Here is a 24,039-nt window from a genome sequence, read left to right as displayed (position 1 = left end):
GAAAGTATTTGAAGGCTGCAGACTCCTTATCAAGAGTTGTAACAAAGTGTTTCAGGAGACCCAATTTTATGTGCAATGGTGGGAACAACACCTTCTGAAGGTTCACTAGTGGCTCACACTTGACATTGTGCCTCCCCACACAGAATTCGGTCCGTTATGGCCAGTGCTTCCTGTTGTAGTGTGCTGCGGTGTCCCTGCTGTCCCAAAAGCAAAGATAACGGGGAAACGTGGTAAAGTCTTCTTGGAGACCCATCAGAAATGTCACCATTTTGGAGTCTCTCATAACCTCCCAGCCATACTCATCATACCTCAAGGCTTCTAGCAAGGTCATGACACTGTTGTATTCCTCTTTTACAGAGTACTTTTTCGCTCTTGTTTTGATAAATTGGCCACATACATAGCAGAATGCATCTGGAGAATGCTTGCAGCTTCTTGATGCCATCTCTGATAAAATTAGAAAGGTCTATGTGTTCACTTAGGTAGCTAAACTGAACTGGTGAGTGGTGAGCCCCTGTATATATATTATTATGAAAAGTTCTAGAAAAATTTAAAAGGTTCTTGAAAATTCTCGTGCACAACATTCTGGAAAATTCTTCGGAGTTCTACAACATTCTAGAAAGTTCTTGAAAATTCTTGCAAGTTTGAGAAAATTCTCTGTCAGCTACTCAGCACTGAATCTACCTGGAATGTCTTGGAAAATGGATAAATTTGAAAATTTCATTACTCAGGTCACAAAAGCAAAGTTTTAAGAGATAAAATAGGTCTCTTCCGTTTAATTTAGGCATAAGCAATTGGGGAATAATACTTTCTGCCCAGGAACAAGGAAAAGTAAACATTTGTTACGTAATGTTACTCTCGACAATCTAGAAAAGTTTGGTTACACAAGTATTTACGCTCTGATCCAATGAACTGGGTTGAAGGATGCACGTTTCATTCTTATTTATCGCTAGTTTTAGAAAAATTACCGTTGAATTCTAACAAGGGGCTTGTGTTAATGTTTCTCATTCCATTTCTAACATTTTAAGGCTATAAAGTTCAACGTTAGTCATTTACTAAATAGTACTTAATAAAAACTTACTATTGTAATCTGTATAGCTATTTCAAATATTACATAGTTCTTTGCGATTGCATCTAGTATTCGACGTGTTCTTTTCAAAGTTTGAGCTGGCTGGCTAAAGCCTAAAGGGAAAAGAAACGTTTAGTTAACATCTATAATCTTCCTTCATCTGATTACTTGTATTTGTTAATTAAGAGGCTATCATATAACGAGAACGTTGTGCACTACTTTGAAAAGAGACTCTGAGTTTTAAAACTGAATATTTTTATTTTCTTCGATACTTTACACTATAAGCCACGAGTGAACTAATAAGAGAAAAATGTAGACTGAAAATTTGAAAATTATTTTTTTTCTAATCTAACCGGAGGACCTAGGTAGATATAACATTTAAGGTTCATTTTCGATAAATTAATAGAGGATTTGTGTTAGACTGAAAAGTGGGATTGTACTTCTGTACGCTGACTTGAGGACTTGGATAGATTGAAAAATGGGAATGTACTTCTGTATGCTAACTTGAGGACTTGGATAGATTGAAAAATGGGAATGTAATTTTATACGCTAACTAGAGGACTTGGATAGATAGAAAAATCGGAATGTACTTCTATACGCTAACTTGAGGACTTGAATAGATAGAAAAATGGGAATGTACTTCTATACGCTTGAACTTGAGATAGAAAATGGGAATGACTATACGCTAACTTGATTGAAAAAATGGGAATGTACTTCTATACGCTAACTTGAGGACTTGGATAGATTGAAAAATGGGAATGTACTTCTATACGCTAACCAGAGGACCTGGACAGATTGAAAAAGTGGAACTTTAATATCGGTGTTCTAACCAGGGGGGCTGGGTAGACGGAAAAGTAAAAAAAAAATAATTTCGAGTAATTAGTCGTGGATGTGAAAACCTTTCCTCTAGAAAAACCAAACCAAACCCAAAGGATCGAATAAGTCATAATTATTATAATCTTCCTTCAACAGCAAAAAAGTGTTCGCTGTAGAACAATTAATGTATTACTATTCAATATGTTACAAGTCTTAACTCCACGATAAATCTCAGTATGAAACTGAATCATATGGAAAGAATGATTTGGTATTGTACTGAAAGCCCTCAAGTACAGTTTTTATTACGTTTATTAAGGTGTGTAATGAATGTTGCCAATTAAAACCGCGGTTTGAAGCACTAGAAGTTATCCAAGCGATCACACTTGTACAGTCTACATCTCTACGCATGCGCGTGAGCAGGTCCCGAGGAGCTAGATCTACCTGTGAAAGTCACGAGGTGACTAAGACTGTTTGACGACACGCACTCGACCGGTCGGCTTGTGAGAGGCATTATATCGATCAAGGACGAATACGACTGAAGAATTATCAGTGACAGATTAAAAGGCTGAAGATATGAAAAAGTTGTCGAATTTGGTATTCGTGCTCGTAATGTTTTGCTGCGTGAAAGGTGAGATTTAGTGAGTTCCAGGAACACAGTGTCCTGCAAATGTTTTTGTCTTTTAAGAGTGAATTTCCACAAAGAATACGTGATTTAGTGGCTCTAAGTGTCATAATGACGAATTTTTAATATTTATGTTTAGGTGGTTACTTTATATAAATTTCTTGAAATGTAATAGGAAAAGAAAAAATTATATATCGAGTAACTTGCTTTCTACTTGTGTCATAACAAAACACGTTTGCTTTCTGTAATATGAAGATGAACTAATTTCAGCCAGAAATAACTGAATATCGTTGATTTCAGTTGCCTAACACTAGTAATTATATACTTAATTAATCCTGATATACGGAAGGATTTGTATTGAATATATGTCTGTCATATATATATAGAACGAGATAAACAAGCTATGCGTTTTCTGTCACATATCATAGAATATTTTTTGTATTTACGTTTGTCATATACATAACGAGAGACGTTTAAACAGGCTATGCGTTTTCTGCCACATATAGAATATTGTTTGTATTTAAGTCTGTCATACGTATAGTTAAACAAGCTGTTTTCTGTCACATATCATAGAAAATTGGTTATATTTAGAAGTAATTATGCTAAGGAAACAATTCTGTTACAAATCACGAGAGTGTTACCGTATCTGACATACTAAAAGACCATCAGAAATTAGCTTTGTTTTTGTTTCTTAACGTAAATCGCATTAAAGGTGTAAAAAATACAGTAAGGTTTCAAACTGAAGATAATGTTTATTTTTATATTGCCTTTTAAAATATTTCAATGTGTAAAATCTTTAGAAGGAACAGCCATGAGATAAAACATATTGCTTTACTAATAAACACAGTTCCCAAACGGAATTTGAATATTAGATGTTTTACAAACCTACAACGGTCTTCTAGAGCAGTCGATAAATCTCTGAAGAATTATTTTCATTCTTAAGATTAAATCAACCATGTCTTGATTTTACTAAAATGCTTTAGATTGGTTTGGTTTGTTCTGAATATCGCGCGAAGCTACACGAGGGCTACTTGCATTAGCCATCCCTAATTTAGCAGTGTAAGACTGGAGAGAAGGCAGCTAGTCATCACCACCCACCGCTAACTCTTGGGCAACTCTTTTACCAACGAATAGTGGGATTGACCGTAACATTACAACGCCCCCACGGCTGAAAGGGCGAGTATATTTGGTGTGACGGAGATTCGAAAAATGCTTTGGAAGAGAAAGAAAGCAGGTATGTTATAATAAATAAATAGCAAACAAATAACCATGATCATGTTTATAACTAAAGAAATGAAATACGTTAATGTGCAGAGTAGTGTTTTATTTCTGTGTTTATGACGTATAAAGAATTAGAAGCTGTGACCGTGCTAATATATGATGGAGTGGGTTTATTATGCAAGTGCTTCTCTAAACGTGTTAGTAACACATGGACGGTTATAATCAGATTCCATTTAATCTCAGCAGATATACCATGTGTGCTACTATTTTCAACAGACATTATGTATATATATGCACGTGCTGACCAGCTGTGTAGTACATGTTACGCGGAATGGCTGACGTTTCTTCGCGTACGCATTACGCCATGTTGTTATTCTCAAAGAAAGAGTCTGTGTTTGAGAGTAATAGGGAATAAACAGAGTTTTTAATAAAACTAAAACGAGATTTGATTCCACACTAGAGACCTTAAAATACACGTCGTCTTGGAACATTAATAACTGAACCAGAACTGCTAAAAAATAATAATAATAGAATTATTAATCGGGGTAATACCATGGCTAAACTGCCAGATCAGTGACCACTAGGTGTCGGTAACAACAAAAAACTCCGATGTTAATTACTCTGGGTTTACTGGAAACTCCGACTTTTATTGCTCACCGTCCAAAATCGGTGGTGTTATATAATAGTGACCAAAACGCTGTATACATACAAAACATGAATATAACACACGTGCTTTTAAAACATAATATTTTACGCATTTCAAGGAAAATAAGGCAGTCAAAAATTTAAGAAGTACAGAAATATCCTTTCAGTAGCTTTACTATGGATACAAAAGTAAACAAAGAATTGTACAAAGTTATCATATTACGACAGAGAAACGAAAGAAAAAGACGGAACATCATGTGAAAGAATTGAAAATGTCCTTTGTGTTAGAATATCTTTCAAATTGACTCGTTCGAAGATGAATATAATATTGATAGGTTTCTTTAATACTTTGAGTTAAGAATGCTTTATACAGACTTTATATTGTCGAATTCTTCAACCCAATGTACGAATCTAGATAACTCTTCGAGCTACATAATATTTTCAAAGTAGAAAACAGAGTTTTAAAAAGACAAGTTCCGATAAGAACAGTCTATATTAATGGCAACAGCAGATAACACTCAAAACTGATCGTACTATTGGTTTTGTTATAAGATGTGTTTGTTTGTTTTGGAATTTCGCACAAAGCTACTCGAGGGCTATCTGTGCTAGCCGTCCCTAATTTAGCAGTGTAAGACTAGAGGGAAGGCAGCTAGTCATCACCACCCACCGCCAACTCTTGGGCTACTCTTTTACCAACGAAAAGTGGGATTGACCGTCACATTATAACGCCCCCACGGCTGGGAGGGCGAACATGTTTGGCGCGACACGGGCGCGAACCCGCGACCCTCAGATTACGAAGTACACGCCTTAACGCGCTAGGCCATGCCGGGCCCTATATAAGATGTGAGCTGGATTTTGCTGACTTCGACCAAAAATTAATCTTTACGTTGAAATATTGCGACTTGATTTGTTTCGAGAGGAGAACTGCATAATACCGCTTTCTACAAAATGTGAAAGGATGCTTGGTGGTTAGGGCGCTCGACTCGCAACCTATGGGTCTTAGGTTCGAATCCCTGTCACAGAATATGCTTGTTTTTACAGCAGTGGGAGCGTTATAATTTGTAAAAGAGTAGCCCAAGAGTTGGCGGTGGGTGGTGACGACCAGCTGCTTTCCCTCTATCCTTGCTAAAGTATGGATGACTAGCGCACATGATCTTCGAATGGTTTTGCACAAAATTAAAAGAAATCATAGCCAGTGATCAAATCCCGTAACACCAGACATGCTTGCCATTTAGGTCTTGGGGGCGTATAATGTGACGATCAAACCCATTGTTCGTTGGTAAGAGAATAGCCCAAGAGTTGGCGGTGGGTAGTGATGACTAGCTGCCTTCCGTCCAGTTTTACACTGCTAAATTAGGGACGGTAGCGCAGATAGCCCTTGAGTAGCTTGTTTGGTGTGACGGGGATTCGAACCCACGACCCTCATTCCGGGCCATATAGTTATCTACAACTTCCTCGTCGTTTTGCGAGACATTTGACTATAGTTTCTTCAAAGGAGGTCGGTCTCCATTTGACTATAGTTTCTTCAAAGGGGGTCGGTCTCCTTAACTAATTCTAATTCCCCACGCTTCGCTGTTGACTTCAACTAGCTGAAGTGAAGTGATGTATGTATGATACTCAGCTCTTCGTAAATTTTAATCATAAATCTAATTTAAAAAAAATAAGTACTATCAGAGACTTTTTAATATGCCCTGATGCTGACAGCAGTTTTTTAAGGTAAAATTAAAAGGTACATTCTAGACATGTTTTATTATTATCAACCGATTTGGGAAAATATCACAGGGTTTTGGTCTTACTTCATTTCTTTTTTGTCTTGTATGATCTGTACAGTGCGGTCGATTTGTTTCTTGAGTTATATAATAAGCTGAAGCCATTAGAGAAGTTTCCTGAAGGATTTTAACGAGATAATACCGAATACATACTGCAGCAGGAAACAGTAATACATTTCTCAAATAACTTCTGAATACATATTAAGGAAGAACCAATAATATGGTTCTTACAAAGCCCCTGAATACATACCACAGCAAGAAACAGTAACGCAGTTTTAAAACAACTCCTAAATACACACCACAGCAAGAAACAGTAATACAATGATCAAACAGCCCCTGAATACATACCACAGCAAGAAACAGTAATACAATGATCAAACAGCCCCTGAATACATACCACAGCAAGAAACAGTAATACAATGATCAAACAGCCCCTGAATACATACCACAGCAAGAAACAGTAATACAATGATCAAACAGCCCCTGAATATATACCACAGCAAGAAACAGTAATACAATGATCAAACAGCCCCTGAATATATACCACAGCAAGAAACAGTAATACAGTGATCAAACAGCCCCTGAATATATACCACAGCAAGAAACAGTAATACAATGATCAAACAGCCCCTGAATATATACCACAGCAAGAAACAGTAATACAATAATCAAACAGCCCCTGAATATATACCACAGCAAGAAACAGTAATACGATGATCAAACAGCCCCTGAATACATACCACAGCAAGAAACAGTAATACAATGATCAAACAGCCCCTGAATACATACCACAACAAGAAACAGTAATACGATGATCAAACAGCCCCTGAATACATACCACAACAAGAAACAGTAATACGATGATCAAACAGCCCCTGAATACATACCACAGCAAGAAACAGTAATACAATGATCAAACAGCCCCTGAATATATACCACAGCAAGAAAGAGTGATACACTTCTGTACATTGTGCAAGTTGAGAAATGTATTTCATCTTTAAGTGAAGTGTACAGTAGCGTAGGAAGTCTTCGCTATTAAACTCTACTTGGTTTCCTGTTCAACTGTGTGAAACAACACATTAACAGTATTTATAATTACCTGCTATAAACTTAACGAGCAGTAACTACGACCTGGTGAAAATATCATTTACGTGGAGCTGAAGGAGTATTTTGTTTTTTTCGTTTGATGAGAACTGTGAGATCGTTATATGCATAAGGAAATCTCCTGAATATATCAGATGTTAACATTGTTCAAAACGTAGAAGAGCACATATGATTTTATGCAAACTGTGAACAAATCTCGACTTGTTTTAAATAAAAGATCGAAACACGTGGTTACAATGATCCCTGTACTTTAAGAAAATTACACATTAATCAAAACTTGACTATATATATTAATAAGTTAAATTGATTTCGAAGGTTATATCTGTCTACGCTTGTCGATTGTTATGCTACATGAAAATACATATTTTATAAGATAAGCTGATAATGTATATGGTAATGACAAGGCCTCTTGGTTTTCTAATCAAAACTTAATATAAATGTATGTGAAATATATATGGATTCAAATCAACTAGTGTTATCCAAGAGAAATGTTGACGGATAAATTCTGACAAGAAATTTAATTTATTAAAAAAGCAGTTTACTAAAAACACTAAAAAATCTTAAATATTTTATGTTTCGGTTGCTACTAAACTTTCGATAACAGTATTCGTGTCATACAGTTTGTAATAATAGAACTCGTGACGTGCTAAAGTTAAATGACTCGTATGAAAATCATTGGTTTGAAATTGACCGACAGAAATGTATTCAGCATAATTTCTTTTGAGGCGTAAATATTTCCATTATCAGATTCCTTTAAGAAACTCTTTGGAATATTTAAGAAAAACAAAGACAATGGATTTTTTAATCAAAATATTTATTGAAAAACTTAAACTTTCATGCATTTGATATTACTGGCATTATTTGATTTGTTTTTTTGGAATTTCGCACAAAGCTGCTCGAGGGCTATCTGTGCTAGCCGTCCCTAATTTAGCAGTGTAAGACTAGAGGGAAGGCAGCTAGTCATCACCACCCACCGCCAACTCTGGGACTACTCCTTTACCAACGAATAGTGGTAATAGCTGGGAGGGCGAACATGTTTAGCGCGACGCGGGCGCGAACCCGCGACCCTCGGATTACGAGTCGCACTCCTCACGCGTTCGGCCATGCGAACGGCGCGACGGTGATGCTAATCCGGGACCCTCAGATTATGAGCCGCACGCCCAGTTAACATGTTTGATAATTGGGACAAATCAATTTGGTCCGGCATGGCCAGGTGAATAAGGCGTTTGACTCGTAATCTGAGGGTCGCAGGTTCGAATGCCCTTCACACTAAACATGCTCGCCCTTTCAGCCTTGGGGGTGATAAAAGGTGACGGTCAGTCCCACTATTCGTTGGTAAAAGAGTAGCCCAAGAGTTTGTGGCGGGTGGTGATGACTAGCTGTTTTCCCTCTAGTCTTACACTGCTAAATTTGGGACAGCTAGAGCAGATAGCTCTCTTGTAGCTTTGCGCGAAATTCAAAACAAGTGAACCAATATGGAAAGTATGGTTAAAGTTGTTTAACAAAAAGGTGACGCAAATTCATAAGTTGTATACAAAAAGTTCGAAATAAACGAAAAGCAGTTAGGATTACAAGCGTATTTGGTGTATGCAAGTTTTATCTTTTAAGAAACAAGACTTAAACAGTTTCAATTATTATATAGTGGACGGGTCAAATAATGGTCAAATCTAGCGACTTGAATAAGGATACATTCCTGTTAATGTTGTTTCCTCTTCTATATTATTTGAAAATTAAGGACGATTAGCGCGTGAATATTCGCGTAGCTTTGCTCGAAGATTCGAGGAAGTAAAATGATTACTTCCTTCTAATGCATAAACTTTAAAATGCCTAACTATTACTATTTACTAATTCACTACAGTTAAAGAGTAGATAGAATCACATGAATAGTTCCAATACGATAAAACATGAACAAACTCAGTGATTTTGGAATTTTGAACCCCTGTTTACCAAGAATTAAATGCGAGTATAGATCGAATGTGTGTGCCACGATGTTGTGTCGAGACCGGATGTGTGACACGTGAGACAGAGACTTCCGGTGTAAGAAAAGAAGAGAACAGAAGTAGAGAACAGCTTGGTAAATAAAAAGAACTGTTAAAATGTTATGAAATAAAGATATATAATAACATTAATTGAAGGGGCTTGCAAAATAATTATTGTAATTTGAGAGGGATTACCTTAAAACTTGAGCCATCCACATATACTGTACATATAGCCAAGTGTATCATCACTTTAGAATTTTAGTTTATTTTTTTCTGAATTTTGCACAAAGCTACACGAGAGCTATCTGCGCTAATCATCCCTAATTTAGCAGTGTAAGACTAAAATAATTGTTTGTTTGATTTTTGGAATTTCGCACAAAGCTACTCGAGGGCTATCTGTGCTCGCCGTCCCTAATATAGCAGTGTAAGACTAGAAGGAAGACCGCTAGCCATAACCACCCACCACCAACTCTTGGGCTACTCTTTTACTAACGGGGCCTGGCATGGCCAAGCGCGTAAGGCGTGCGACTCGTAATCTGAGGGTCGCGGGTTCGCGCCCGCATCGAGCTAAACATGCTCGCCCTCCCAGTCGTGGGGGTGTATAATGTGACGGTCAATCCCACTATTCCTTGGTAAAAGAGTAGCCCAAGAGTTGACGGTGGGTGGTGACGACTAGCTGCCTTCCCTGTAGTCTTACACTGCTAAATTAGGGACGGCTAGCACAGATAGCCATCGAGTAGCTTTGTGCGAAATTCCAAAAAACAAACAAACAAACTTTTACTAACGAATATACTGAGATTGACCGTAATTTTACATCACCCTCACGACTGAAATCGTGTGCGTGTTGAATGTGACGGGGTTTCGAACGTGTGACCCTCAGATAACGAGTAATATGAGAGTTGCGGTTTCGAATCCCTTTGACATCCAACATGCTCGCCCTCTCTAGATATATTAAATAAATACCCGATGCGAAAGAAAAAAACTCTAACAATAGAGTAATTTTCAAGATACGGTTAAATTATGTTTCCAACAAAAGTTCGCTTGTGATCATGTTTGACAGTTCCGTGATGTCACTAAGTTTATTCCTGAACAGTTGATTGAGTTTTTATTCTATTAGCTCGACAACTTGACATTTAGCCCTGTGTCACAGGAAGTACAACTGATGGTATGTTAGGGATTTCTGGTAATCATTGTGATCTATAATATTCGAAGGAGGCAATAAATGTAGTGGATCTCAACAACATGCAAATTTAGAGAAAAGCCGTAGAGTGGAGGTAGTGAACAATGTACACAGGTGGGGGAGACTACTGCAGGGAAACTGATTTAATAATTGTAAACTTGGGAAATCAGGAGAGCATCACAGAATAACCAATTTTCGGTGCTATAGTATCAAATCCTGCTACTTTTCGAGTGATTCACGTACAGGCTATTTGCATTTACCTTTAATTTTCACGTAATTTATTACCTGGTCGTATGGCAAGCTGGTTGCAAATAAAGAAAAGTAATTTACAACAGACACTCCAGTAGTGCCAATATAGACAGTGCTTTTTGCTTTTTTTTTTAAATAAGATCTAATCAGAACGCCGAGTGTATTTTCTGTTCTTGTATCGGATGTATTCTCTATCGACAGATTCTACCAAATTACTCATGGACCTGATGAGGCTTAAGGACGTTACGGAAAATTCTGTTTTTGCTCTCACTGATGGAGAAAGCTCACAAGGTGGCGGTAGTCACAAACACGTTCAAATCGTCAATTTGTAAACGGGAATTACAAAAATGTGAATTTTTAAAATGTTTTTTTAATATTTCATTTTGATAACTTTATAACAAAATAAACTTAATTTGATGGAAGTAGTTGTTTTCCATAGCTTAAAAAACATTCAGTACATCATAATAATACATGTTAGAGAGGGAAATTATTTTAGCATCATAAAAACACAGCTGTCTGAACCACAAAAATACAACTGTCTGCATAATTAGATAATTTAGAGTTCGAAAAAGTCTTACAAGGGATTTATCATTACTTTCGTAAATATCCCTGCTTTAGTGACTCACATAGACCCTCATTATATGCTTTCTGTCTGTATATAAAGTGGAAAGGACTGTGTTTAGCATTGCCGAGTTTATTTCCTTAGTTAATTACACCACACAAAACAACTAAAAGATAATGACAGTTATTAATATTATAGCTGTGTTTAACATTGCCGAGTTTATTTCCTTAGTTAATTACACCACACAAAACAACTAAAAGATAAAAACAGTTATTAATATTATAGCTGTGTTTAACATTGCCGAGTTTATTTCCTTGGTTAATTACACCACACAAAACATTTAAAAGATAATGACAGTTATTAATATTATAGCTGTGTTTAACATTGCCGAGTTTATTTCCTTAGTTAATTACACCACACAAAACAACTAAAAGATAAAACAGTTATTAATATTATAGCTGTGTTTAACATTGCCGAGTTTATTTCCTTGGTTAATTACACCACACAAAACATTTAAAAGATAATGACAGTTATTAATATTATAGCTGTGTTTAACATTGCCGAGTTTATTTCATTAGTTAATTACACCACACAAAACAACTAAAAGATAATGACAGTTATTAATATTATAGCTGTGTTTAACATTGCCGAGTTTATTTCCTTAGTTAATTACACCACACAAAACAACTAAAAGATAAAAACAGTTATTAATATTATAGCTGTGTTTAACATTGCCGAGTTTATTTCCTTGGTTAATTACACCACACAAAACATTTAAAAGATAATGACAGTTATTAATATTATAGCTGTGCTTAACATTGCCGAGTTTATTTCCTTAGTTAATTACACCACACAAAACAACTAAAAGATAAAAACAGTTATTAATATTATAGCTGTGTTTAACATTGCCGAGTTTATTTCCTTGGTTAATTACACCACACAAAACATTTAAAAGATAATGACAGTTATTAATATTATAGCTGTGTTTAACATTGCCGAGTTTATTTCCTTAGTTAATTACACCACACAAAACAACTAAAAGATAAAAACAGTTATTAATATTATAGCTGTGTTTAACATTGCCGAGTTTATTTCCTTGGTTAATTACACCACACAAAACATTTAAAGATAATGACAGTTATTAATATTATAGCTGTGTTTAACATTGCCGAGTTTATTTCCTTAGTTAATTACACCACACAAAACAACTAAAAGATAAAAACAGTTATTAATATTATAGCTGTGTTTAACATTGCCGAGTTTATTTCCTTAGTTAATTACACCACACAAAACATTTAAAAGATAATCACAGTTATTAATATTATAGCTGTGTTTAACATTGCCGAGTTTATTTTTCTTAGTTAATTACACCACACAAAACAACTAAAAGATAATGACAGTTATTAATATTATAGCTGTGTTTAACATTGCCGAGTTTATTTCCTTGGTTAATTACACCACACAAAACAACTAAAAGATAATGACAGTTAATATTATAGCCATGAGAATATAAAACCAAAGTTATAAAATAGTATTAATTCCCGCCGGTTCCAATCTTGTTTTCATTGATATCTCATGTGGAAACTGCATGATATTGAATGCAAATAATTGTTGTAGCCGAGTCTATGGTTGTAGTAGATTCGGTTTCCACTTTAAAATCAGTTATACAGAGTAGGTTTCAGTTAGATCATGTCCGGCATGGCCATGTGGTTAAGGCACTTATCTCGTAATCTGAGGATCGCGGGTTCGAATTCCCGTCACACCAAACATGCTAGTCGTTTCAGCCGTGGAGGTGTTATAAAATCACGTTACATCCCACTATTCGTTGGTAAAAGAGTAGCCCAAGAGTTGGCGGTGGGTGGTGATGACTAGTTGCCTTCCCTCTAGTCTTACACTGCTAAATTAGGGTCGGCTAGAGCAGATGTCCTTTGCGTGGCTTTGCGTGAAATTTAAAACAAAGAACTTCAAGTAGGTTATTCGGATGCTTCATTCGCGTGGAGAGACATCCAAAGGATTGCAAACTTAAATTGACAAGAAGCTGTTTCAAACCGTCTCATACTGTTCTTAGAAGAATTTCAAACCAACGACAAAGTTTCTCAGACACTTGGGCAAGGCAGACAATAATAGAAAACACAAGTATTCGACCGTTTTGTGATAAGTTTGGCCAATGGGCTTTGAGATTAAATTACTTCTACAGCGGTTAAAAACTGACTTCGCAAATCCATTCTACTTTATAGGCCATACATGCGTTGGTGATTAGAGCACTCGATTTTCATTTTGATGGTAACCAGTTCGAATCCACGTCAATGAACATACTTGTTGCATACAGTTGCCGACTGGGCCAGACACCCGGGTATAAAAATTCTTGGGTTACGAAAATACCGCCTGGCATGGCCAAGCGCGTAATGCGTGCGACTCGTAGTCTGAGGGTCGCGGGTTCGCGCCCGCGTCGCGCTAAACATGCTCGCCCTCCCAGCCGTGGGGGCGTATAATGTGACGGTCAATCCCACTATTCGTTGGTAAAAGAGTAGCCCAAGAGTTGGCGGTGGGTGGTGATGACTAGCTGCCTTCCCTCTAGTCTTAGACTGCTAAATTAGGGACGGCTAGCACAGATAGCCCTCGAGTAGCTTTGTGCGAAATTCCAAAAACAAACCAACCAAAAACAAACAATACGAAAATACCAACCAACCCCGGACTAGTAATGAACAAAATAATTTGATATTTGACAAAATGTAGGTCACACTTCGAGGGAGTGACGAAACCACGTTAGTGTACAATGAGTAGCTACACTTGGTTCATCTAGGTTTAAGTAGTTGTTTATGTATCAGGGAAAAACACGATATGTTAATTCGGCGTTATTAAGCTCAATGAAACATGATTAGAGCCCCGTAGGGTTGTCCCACCCCACTATTGTAACCCTCCGGCGTCTATTAGTGACTACTTTCTATACTGATAGGAAAAGTCATGACCGAAAAAATGAAAGTTTTTCTAACCAAATGTTCGATTGTCATAGCAGGCTGAATTTCAATGACCTTGTTTTCGGATCACGTGACAGATAAACTAATGCTTCATATGAAAACAAATGGACAGAGGAAAATATCTTATAACATCTGTTTTTGTCTTACCATGGTAAATGGTTAGGACAGACGTGGGAGTTGAAGTGTACTTACTGTTAATTCGAGATTCATGGTTCGCTTTCCGTTGACGCTAAAACGCGTTTCCTGCTTTGGAGCCTTGGGTCAGCTTCCACTGTACTTCGACCATGGGTAACTAGATTCTACAGACCAGCTTGCTTCTCTTCACTCTATCAGCTTGTATTTAGGAACGTCTGTGAAGATAACCCTTTTTATCAGCTATTATTTTATTTCATTTTATAACCTGGCACGTGTTTCAAATGTAGTGTGACTAAACGGAGTTTTTAAATGCCTTTTGTGGGTGTAATGACCTAATATGACAGTTAAGAATGAAACGTCTCTTCTGTTGGTAATTCATGTACTTATAGAGCGCCTTGTTTGTTAATGTAAGGCTACATATCTCGTTTGTTTATAGCATCATTAGGCGTGAAACATTCCTTTTGTTTACATTATGAATAGGCGTGAATTATCTCATTTGTTTACCGTAGGGCTGGGTGTGCAATATGCCTTTCCAAAGAATGATAACGAATGATTTTACATTATTATTACATTATTTGAAAAGCGATGAAAATATTTAGTGAGTGAAATAAAATGATATTTTTCTTAGTAAAACGAAATATTTGCAACTGCTGGTTTAATTACTTTCGTATCACACATACAATAAAACTATATATTTACACAGAATACACGCTGATGGTGTTTTTATAATAACAAATTAGCAAACAACAATTTGTAAGCTTAATGAAGTGATTTATTTTGAAGGAAATATTCTACATGAAGTAGATAACACATCGTTTTGTCAAAATACGTTGTATGTTCCCCGAAAACTAAACCACTTCATTACATTTATAAATCGTTGCTTGCCTATGTATTAGTTTATTGGTATTATGTGCCTCCGTCTTGATGTAATGTTTTTCATATTTTATACACGTCTGTTAAAATAAAATACTTTAGTAATGTAAACTATTAACAGATTTGTTTTATATTTCAAGTATATGCTTCGAAACCAAAAGTCGCCCCTCCACTTTGACATAAATAACTGAGGAACTTCCAGACAAATACAAAAATGAAATGTTTATAAAATAATTCGATTTAACAAAATTTTACGAACTGCAAAAACTGGTTCATGGCGACCAATGCATTTAAAATTGAGAATATAGTGTTATGTGAAGTTTTAAAGATTTACTATAGTTGTAGATTTAAAGTTTGTGGTCCAGTGTATTTATTACGTATTTTAAAGCATTAATGTTAAAACTTATATCTTATTGAAAGAGTGTAGAAAAAAATACTTACTTGTTAAGCTAAGTTTTATGGTCTAAACACAATAATTCTTTTAGTGCTAGCTTACCCATATTCAGTGAATAATTGAGAATAATTTATAAAGTGTCTGAAGATTTTAGGCTTATCTAAAATCGAAAGCAAAACCTACCCAAGCATCTCTATTTATATTAGGTGAATCTATGAATCGCAAATAATCTTACAGGGGTCATATTTAACCCTAGGTATAAAACATAAGCTTAATGTAAAAAGTTTCGTATTGCGTTTACTTAACGATTATTTATGTTATGTTACAAGTTACGTCGTTGAGATTAAGTGAGATTTGTTTTTGTAACAGGTGTGACGTTTCGAACACGATCACACGAGTGATCATGTTACAATTCCGTGTGCTAGTTTCAACGTGGTTCCTAGTCACTGTAATTCTCTCTTCAAATTATAATTCTTTGTGCTAGTTATGACGTAGTTCCTAGTCAGTATACTTATCTAACCATAAGGTTACTGTGTGACTAAAAATGATATAAAAACATGACACATGTAATGCACAATTCACCATTATATGAAGCCTATTGTTATTCTTTCGATTTATCTTTGTCCATGGTCACCTATGAGGGATGGAATATTCTGAAAACAACATAACAGAGACAAGTGTTAAATCAAACGATACGTTAGGCTTCACATTTGTATTTAAACAGCTTTCCTAAACAACATAACAGAGACAAGTGTTAAATCAAACGATACGTTAGGCTTCACATTTGTATTTAAACAGCTTTCCTAAACAACATAACAGAGACAAGTGTTAAATCAAACGATACGTTAGGCTTCACTTTTGTATTTAAACAGCTTTCCTAATTGAATAATACATTTATAGCACTAGCGATGTCTGTTCGTAAAATTCTTACACAAGTATAAGATCAGTGTTAGAGTAAAATATAATTTAAATGTTTTTAAACTGTACGACACTATAAGTTTCACTTACAATAACCTTTTCGGGAAACTAGATTTCTTGTGGTCAATCTGGAAACTCCAACATCTCACTTAACACAATGTTGTCTTCTGAGCTCAAGTTCTTCCCAGTATCTTTCAACTCCAACATCTCACTTAACACAATGTTGTCCCCTGAGCTCAAGTTCTTCCCAGTATCTTTCAACTCCAACATCTCACTTAACACAATGTTGTCCCCTGAGCTCAAGTTCTTCCCAGTATCTTTCAACTCCAACATCTCACTTAACACAATGTTGTCCCCTGAGCTCAAGTTCTTCCCAGTATCTTTCAACTCCAACATCTCACTTAACACAATGTTGTCCCCTGAGCTTCTTCCCAGTATCTTTCAACTCCAACATCTCACTTAACACAATGTTGTCCCCTGAGCTTCTTCCCAGTATCTTTCAGACAGATTGTGGTGTACCGTTGATGATAATGGCTTACAGAGTAGTTCAATAATTTTTTTCTTGAAGTCTCTGATTCGTGTCATGGGAAGTAGTTGGTCATGACAAAACACTTACCTTACAAAATATTAGATACTTTTGAAATAATATGTAAGATGAATATTAGTTAAGTTAAACAAATTAGTTTGGTGACGTACATAAAACGAAGAAACAAATTAAATGTGGTCATAAAATTCAACCAAAAATTAACCTGATTGGATTAACTTTCTACAAATATAATTGTACTATATATATAATGGAATAGTTCTAAACCTAACAAACGATTTTACTACATCAGGTAAATGCATCCAAACACACATGATTCTACCTGTTACGATGAACTGTTTCTTAGAATAAAACAAAAAAACAACAACAAAGAAATCAAGTGCAGAAAGAGATATAAACAAAAAAAACTTAAATAAAATATATTCCAATTCACGATCTCCAATTTCGTGATATAACCATCACGCGTGAATTTACGAGCCATCTGAGGATGATGTTTACGTTTGGAACTAACATAACTGGTAACTATAGATAACACAACTGGTAACAACAGAAAATAATGTTGGTGCAAATGACCAAAACCAATTTTGATGTTTTCTTAATTTAACACAAAACATGTGAACTACATAAAAATTACAGAGACATCAGTAATAAGTTAATGCCAGCGATATACTTAATATCGTTTTCAGAATTACTCAGTTGTTTCGTCAGAGAGAAAACTGCGTATTGTTAAAAAGTGAAAGGTACTTTTTGTTATTAGCAAGATTTGTTTCAATAAATATCCCATAATAAAATGATTTAATCAAATCGTACGGCCTGTGCTTTATTTGTGTGATCGTAAGATGTTTCTAAGTTTTCTTGCATCTCTGATCACATTAATATTTATGAATCGATGTAATAGGTGGATATTAAATTATTGTTGTTTAGTTTTCTCGATACTAAACCGAAAGAGCAGTTGTTTTCTGGTATCGATTAAACTTACCACAAAGTAATGTAATGTCATGTTAGAAACCTCAACGTGTTTGTTAATGTTCTTTGACATTGAAATGCAGATCCAGTCATAAATACAATGTCATTAGACAAATAGGTTGGCGTTGTTTTGAATTAAGCACAAAGCTACACAATGGGCTATCTGTGCTCTGCCCACCAGGGGTATCGAAACCCGGATTTTAGCGTGTAAGTCTGCAGACATACCGCTGAACCATTGGGAGGCTAGGCAAATAGGAACGGATAACAAAAGGAACGAACGTATCTCAAGACGTCTGGTATGGGTATTAAAACTTTTATTACAATAACGTACAGAACAACGTTTCGACCTTCTTAGGTAATCTTTAGGTTGAGAAATAGAGTTTGCAACTGACTATCGCTGGGCATGTGTTTCAGAGACGAGAATATAGATGGGTTCGTCCTCTATAATCCCGTACCCATTTTTATTATTCATCAAATATTTGTTTATTATTGTTATTATTGCTAGCAGTAGGAAAAACTGTGTACTTAGTATTGTTATAATAATAAAAATGTATTTAAACCCACACATAAGGGAATATGGCACGACTTAAATCTTTATTAGTTGTAGTTCAGGATGTTAGAAAATGATTGAGGCGCTCAGTCGGCAGATTAAGACTTCGAATCCCCGTCATACCGTACATACTCGCCCTTTCAACTTTAAGGGCATAATATTGTGATTGTCAATCCCACTAGTTCTATTTAAGGATTTTCAAAAACGGTAGATGTTATCATGTCATTTAAGTTTATTAACTGAGATAAATGTGTCTTCACGAACAAAAACAACTGAAAGCATCAGATAGCAACCATTTAACCGGTTCACACAGTGTATCTTACATTACGTTTCGTGTCTTGTTTTAATCACAGTTCATATAGTATGTTTTGGTAACTCTGTTTTATATTACTGGATAATGGCGCTTTTTAACTGGTTCGTTCAGTGTTCGTTACACGATAAAAAACAGACTACAGCATCATCATGAACTTGTATATAGGATTCATAGTTTAAAAGTCATTGTAGTGTTAGTTATGAGGTTTTGGTTTCGGTCAGAATATAGAAGACTGGATTCTACATTTCAATTCACGGGTCTTTGGACTTACTCTAAGTATATTCCATCGTACTGAAAGCCAATTTATTAGTAAGAACATAAGAATGGTATATTTAATTAGCTACAGTCATTACAAGCTACTTTCAGAAGCTAACACTGACCGTTAACAAACATTGGTAAAGGGACTTCAGGAAAGGCCATATTTGTATTTAAGGGCACTTCAAGTTCTTGTCTTCATATGCGTCGATTTTAGGCCAATCAATAGTTAGAAAACCATTCGAAATGAAGATGCTTGAAACCAAAATAGTATTATTTATAAAAATCAACACTGCTAATTGGTTATATTTGTGTGATAAGAAACTGGTTTATATTTCCCTTTATTGAAAATAAAACTGTAATCTGAAGAAACAGGCGAAGGAAATGGATCCGCCATGTTCGGGTAACATTCTATACTTCTATCTTATCACCAGTCTTAACGTAGTGAAATTTCATAACTGTGGCTTATCATTGATTAAAGTATCGTCTTTAAAAAAGTAATCACAAACAGAATGAGTTTCTAAGCTATATAGCAAATCTGATCCATTGATTTAATCAAGATCTGAGGTTGCATCTGATGCGAGTGGTACGGTTAATTAAAAAGGATAGGGGGCGCATTTATGCTTTGAACAGTCAGAAATAAGAAAAAAAAGTACAATATGTTTTTCAACTTTAAGTTAGGTTTTGAATAATATCTACGATTTAATTTTAGGTTATGAAAATTGAATGAAAAATGAAGAGTGTATAATAGAACACCCCTGATTAAACTTACTGTTGCATGACAAAGTTTTATTGTTAAAATCTGAAATTCTAAATTAAACAAAATGATTAGGAAAAACTGCGATTCTCATTTTAGTTTTAGAATTATTAACTTTACTTCAGTAAAACCATAAGACAAAGTACTACACCACGATAGGCCTAGCATGACCAGGTGGTTAAGGCACTCGACTCGTAATCCGAGGGTCGCGGGTTCGAGTCCCTATGACACCAAACATGCTTGCCCTTTCAGCCATGGGGTCGTTATTAGATGACAGTCAATCCTATTATTCGTTGCTAAAAGAGTAGCCCAAAGATTGGCGGTGGGTGGTGATGACTACCAGCCTTCCCTCTAGTTTTACACTACTAAATTAGGGATGGCTAACGAAGATAGACCTTGTATAGATTTGCACAAAATTCAAAACAAACAAAAACCAAACCCTACAGCATGATATTGAACTAAGAACGGTGTATTTCTGCAATTTGGCCATATTTTTCCGTTTTTCTATTTTCAAACGATAAATGAATATTTATAAGTACGAAAAAGGAGTTTCGTGTAAGTGTTTTTGGACTCAAAACTACTTTATTAAAACAGATAATTATTATAAAGATCTGCATGTCTGCGTTAATATCCAGTATATGTTAAGCTTAAAAATCCATATATACTTTTATAGGTTCAGAGTATGATTCCATCAATTAGACAAACATTACTTTACTTGAGTTAGGTTTATTACTCCCTAGACAACTTGTGACATTCGGTTCATGATTCTGTACAACAGTTAGACAAAGATTACTTTATTTGAGTTAAATTGGTCACTCCCTAGACAAGACTGCAGCCGTGCTTGACGATGTTGCTGGGTGAGGATGACGTCTCTGACTGGACATTGAGGTCGGATCCCTGCATCCCGTAGACGGTTGCGTACGGTCTGATCGGAAATCCTACGCAGCCCTGGTATGGTTGAGGCAGTAGACGTTGCAGTGGTGGTCCTATCCCGAAGGTGAAGTAACCTGATGTAGCGATCTTGTGCGGGCGTGGTCACACGAGGTCTGCCAGATCGTGGACGGTCACGAGTTGATCCATGTTGTTGGTGACGTTCCATAGCCTTGTGATGGTGCTTGGGTAGACATTCACAGCTCTGGCAACATCTGATCGAGATTCGCCTGCTTCCAAGCGACCAATGGCGTTGTTGCGTTGTGCTTCAGTCAGTCTTGGCGTAACTGTATTGCGTGTCGGTGGCTTAACATTGAGCTATGGAAACCGAGAACCCGTCACTTTTATAGGGATTTTGCACATGTTGCACTTGCAGAACATGCAGATCTCTCAAACAAATTTATTGGACACGCATGCGTTTTGGCGAAAAATCCGATGTTTTCCTCCGTTTTCAAAGTGCACAACTTTTATTGTCATTTTGGTCTGACAATCAGTGCCTTAACACGTGCAACATCATATTCTGAGCTTGTAACGTTATTACATATATTTCTCTTTAAAATAACAAAAATATCCCTTTTGCGTTTCTTGTTTTGAAGAGTATATGTATTTCCACTTTGCTTCGAAATTGTGAAGATTCGTGATATACCTACGTTTATAACCTTGAAATTATAGAACTATATTTTGTTGTTTATTTGTTTGTAGTTAAACTAAAAAATAAAAAAATGGGCTCTCTCTATTGTATGCACAACTGGTATCGAAACCCAGTTTCTTGCGTCGTAAGTACACAGATATAACACTGAGCTACTGGAGGGGTCAGAATTATACTGCACAGTGTTTTATAATATAGTTCTGTCATAAGTATTCAATTTTAGGCAATATAAGCATTTGCAAATCAACGTATGAGTGTGTGTGTGTATGTCTTCTTACAGCAAAGCCACATCGGGCAATCTGCTGAGTCCATTAAGGAGAATCGAACCATTGATCTTAGCGTTGTAAATTCACAGACGTATCGTTATACGAGCGAGGGACTGTACGAAAGAGATCTGGATTTTAACTCATATAACCATAAGCTATGGATATGGCCAAGGGCACTGTTAATTAAGTACATTGTGTTCCTAAGCTCTAAATAGCCCTTAGGTAAAATTTCAGTATGTTTGGAAAAGTGATTGTTCATAGCTTTTGGAAACAATAGCTGAATATATACACATGTTGACAGCTCTCATATTCAGTACTTCAAGAATATTTTAAGGAAGTTGAAGTAACACGTGCAAGCGGTTGATGTCTGAAGTATTGGTTACTGTTGTTATTTGACTGATGTTGTCACGGGAAGCCGAAGGACTCATAAAGCTAAACATCAGGGCTCGATTCTCCGCGGTGAACAGAATACAGGCAGAACGATCTGTTGGCTTGCGTTAAAAACAAGAAGACACCGAATGTTGTGAAAATGTAAAGAATTGTAGCGAGGTGGGAATTATCTTCTGACTCGATGTTGTTAAGTCAAACCATATCGTGGTCAAACAGTGTCCAGCACGGCCAGGTAGTTAAGGCGTTAGACTAGTAATCTGAGGGTCAAATGTTTAAATCCCTGTCACACCAAACATGCTCACCCTTTCAGCCGTGGGGGCGTTATAATATGACGATCAATCCCACTATTCGTTGGTAAAAGAATATCCCAAGAGTTGGCGGTGGTTGATGATAACTAGCTGCCTTCCCTCTAGTGTTTCATTACAAAATTAGGGACGGCGGGGTCTAGTTGGCGGGGACTAGTGATGACAAGCAACCTTTCTTCTAGTCTTACTCTGCTAAATTAGTGAGGGCTCGCGCAGATAGCCCTCGTGCAGCTTTGCGCGAAATTCAAAAACAAATAAATAGGTCAAAAACTACTTTGAAGGATTTGGAAAATATTACGTTTATAAACCACGAAAAAGTTACCACTGATATAGCGTAAACGATAATTAAATATGTGTGAAGTTAAGCATAAAGCTGCATAATGGTCTGTCTGTGCTTTGCCCACCGCAAGTATCGAAAACTGGTTTCTAGCGTTGTAAGTGCGCAGACGTACCGCTGAGATGAGGGGAGATAATTAAGCCTACCTTTAACCTCATCGAGTCTTTTGTTTTAAATTTAACGTTTTTCTTATTCAAAACACTACTTTTAACTGTAATTAAAACTACAAGAGAAATTTAAAATTATATATATATATATAAAGTAACTGATCAATCTAACTGATCAATAGTTTCTCTCTTGTTGTTATTCCTTGATCGACCATTTTTGATCAAAACATTTATTAGAATATATTTCACACAACCTTTTGTTGCTTTATCGTTAAGATATCGTAAATACACACGGTTAACTTACTATTTCAAGTGAAAATAAATTCAGTATAAATTATTACGTCTTCTCCTTGGAGAGAAGGCCATCGGTAATCTTCTTTCTTACCACATCAAATAGAACTATTTGAAGATACAACACGAGTTCCTGATTTCTAGTTTGAAAGGAATTAATCTACCATATGTAAATGTAATCAAAGTCAGTAGATACAGGAGAGAATCGACAAAAAGTTTATGCTACTGTAAATATGCAGTTCCTGAAAAGCTTTTGTCTGAAGCAGAGAAAAGATTAATTTTGAGATTGATAGTGCAAAGTAATAAATGAAAACTATAGATTCTAAATAAGTCCCGGGAGGCGTATGAAATAGAATTTGAAAGGTGTTATTGTTATACGTTTTTAAGAATTCAAAAACCTGACGTGTTGTTTCTTTCTTTCAACTGTTAAAACGAGCTTTGTGTCAGCTCTTCTCTCTATAGAACGTCACATTTAACGGATTTTTGCGCAGAGTTTAGTATTTCGAAAGTTTTTGTAACATTTCTCCTTTTGTTCGGCTGTTTTTTAATTGTCTTTTTTTGAAGCTCGAAGCTACGATATTGTATTTGCTGAAGTTATGATATGACAAGAATGCTTTCAAAAAGGTAAAAAAAGAAATTGTTGTCGCAATTCTGTTAAAATAATTGGAAAATAAATAAAAACGTTTACATATGTGTGTATAACATAAAATTCACCTAGGGAGAGCAAATATATCAGGGAAGTGGGGTAGAAATAAAAGCTGTTTTAGCACGTGTCAATCAAAGTATCCATTAGGCTTAGCCATTAGCGGGTTTGAAACAACGACAATCGTGAAGATAAAAGTCATGACATTTCTGACTTTGTTTTACT

General features: G+C 35.9%; 1 protein-coding gene across 2 annotated transcripts in view; it reads left to right on the top strand.

The window, feature by feature from the left end:
- Window positions 1-2,353: 2,353 nt before the first annotated feature.
- LOC143239185 (lachesin-like) overlaps window positions 2,354-24,039 on the top strand; it is a 148,182-nt gene continuing 126,496 nt past the window's right edge. For both annotated transcript variants that reach the window (XM_076480056.1, XM_076480064.1), the window contains exon 1: window positions 2,354-2,510. In XM_076480056.1, the coding sequence (XP_076336171.1) occupies window positions 2,456-2,510 (55 nt within the window). In that variant the 5' untranslated portion in view covers window positions 2,354-2,455. The remainder of the gene's footprint in view (window positions 2,511-24,039) is intronic.

This window comes from Tachypleus tridentatus, chromosome 2 (genome assembly GCF_004210375.1).
Source record: "Tachypleus tridentatus isolate NWPU-2018 chromosome 2, ASM421037v1, whole genome shotgun sequence".
In the NCBI taxonomy this organism is placed as follows: Eukaryota; Metazoa; Arthropoda; class Merostomata; order Xiphosura; family Limulidae; genus Tachypleus; species Tachypleus tridentatus.
The sequence above is the reverse complement of the archived record's forward strand: the minus strand, read 5'-3'. Positions and strand labels throughout refer to the sequence as shown.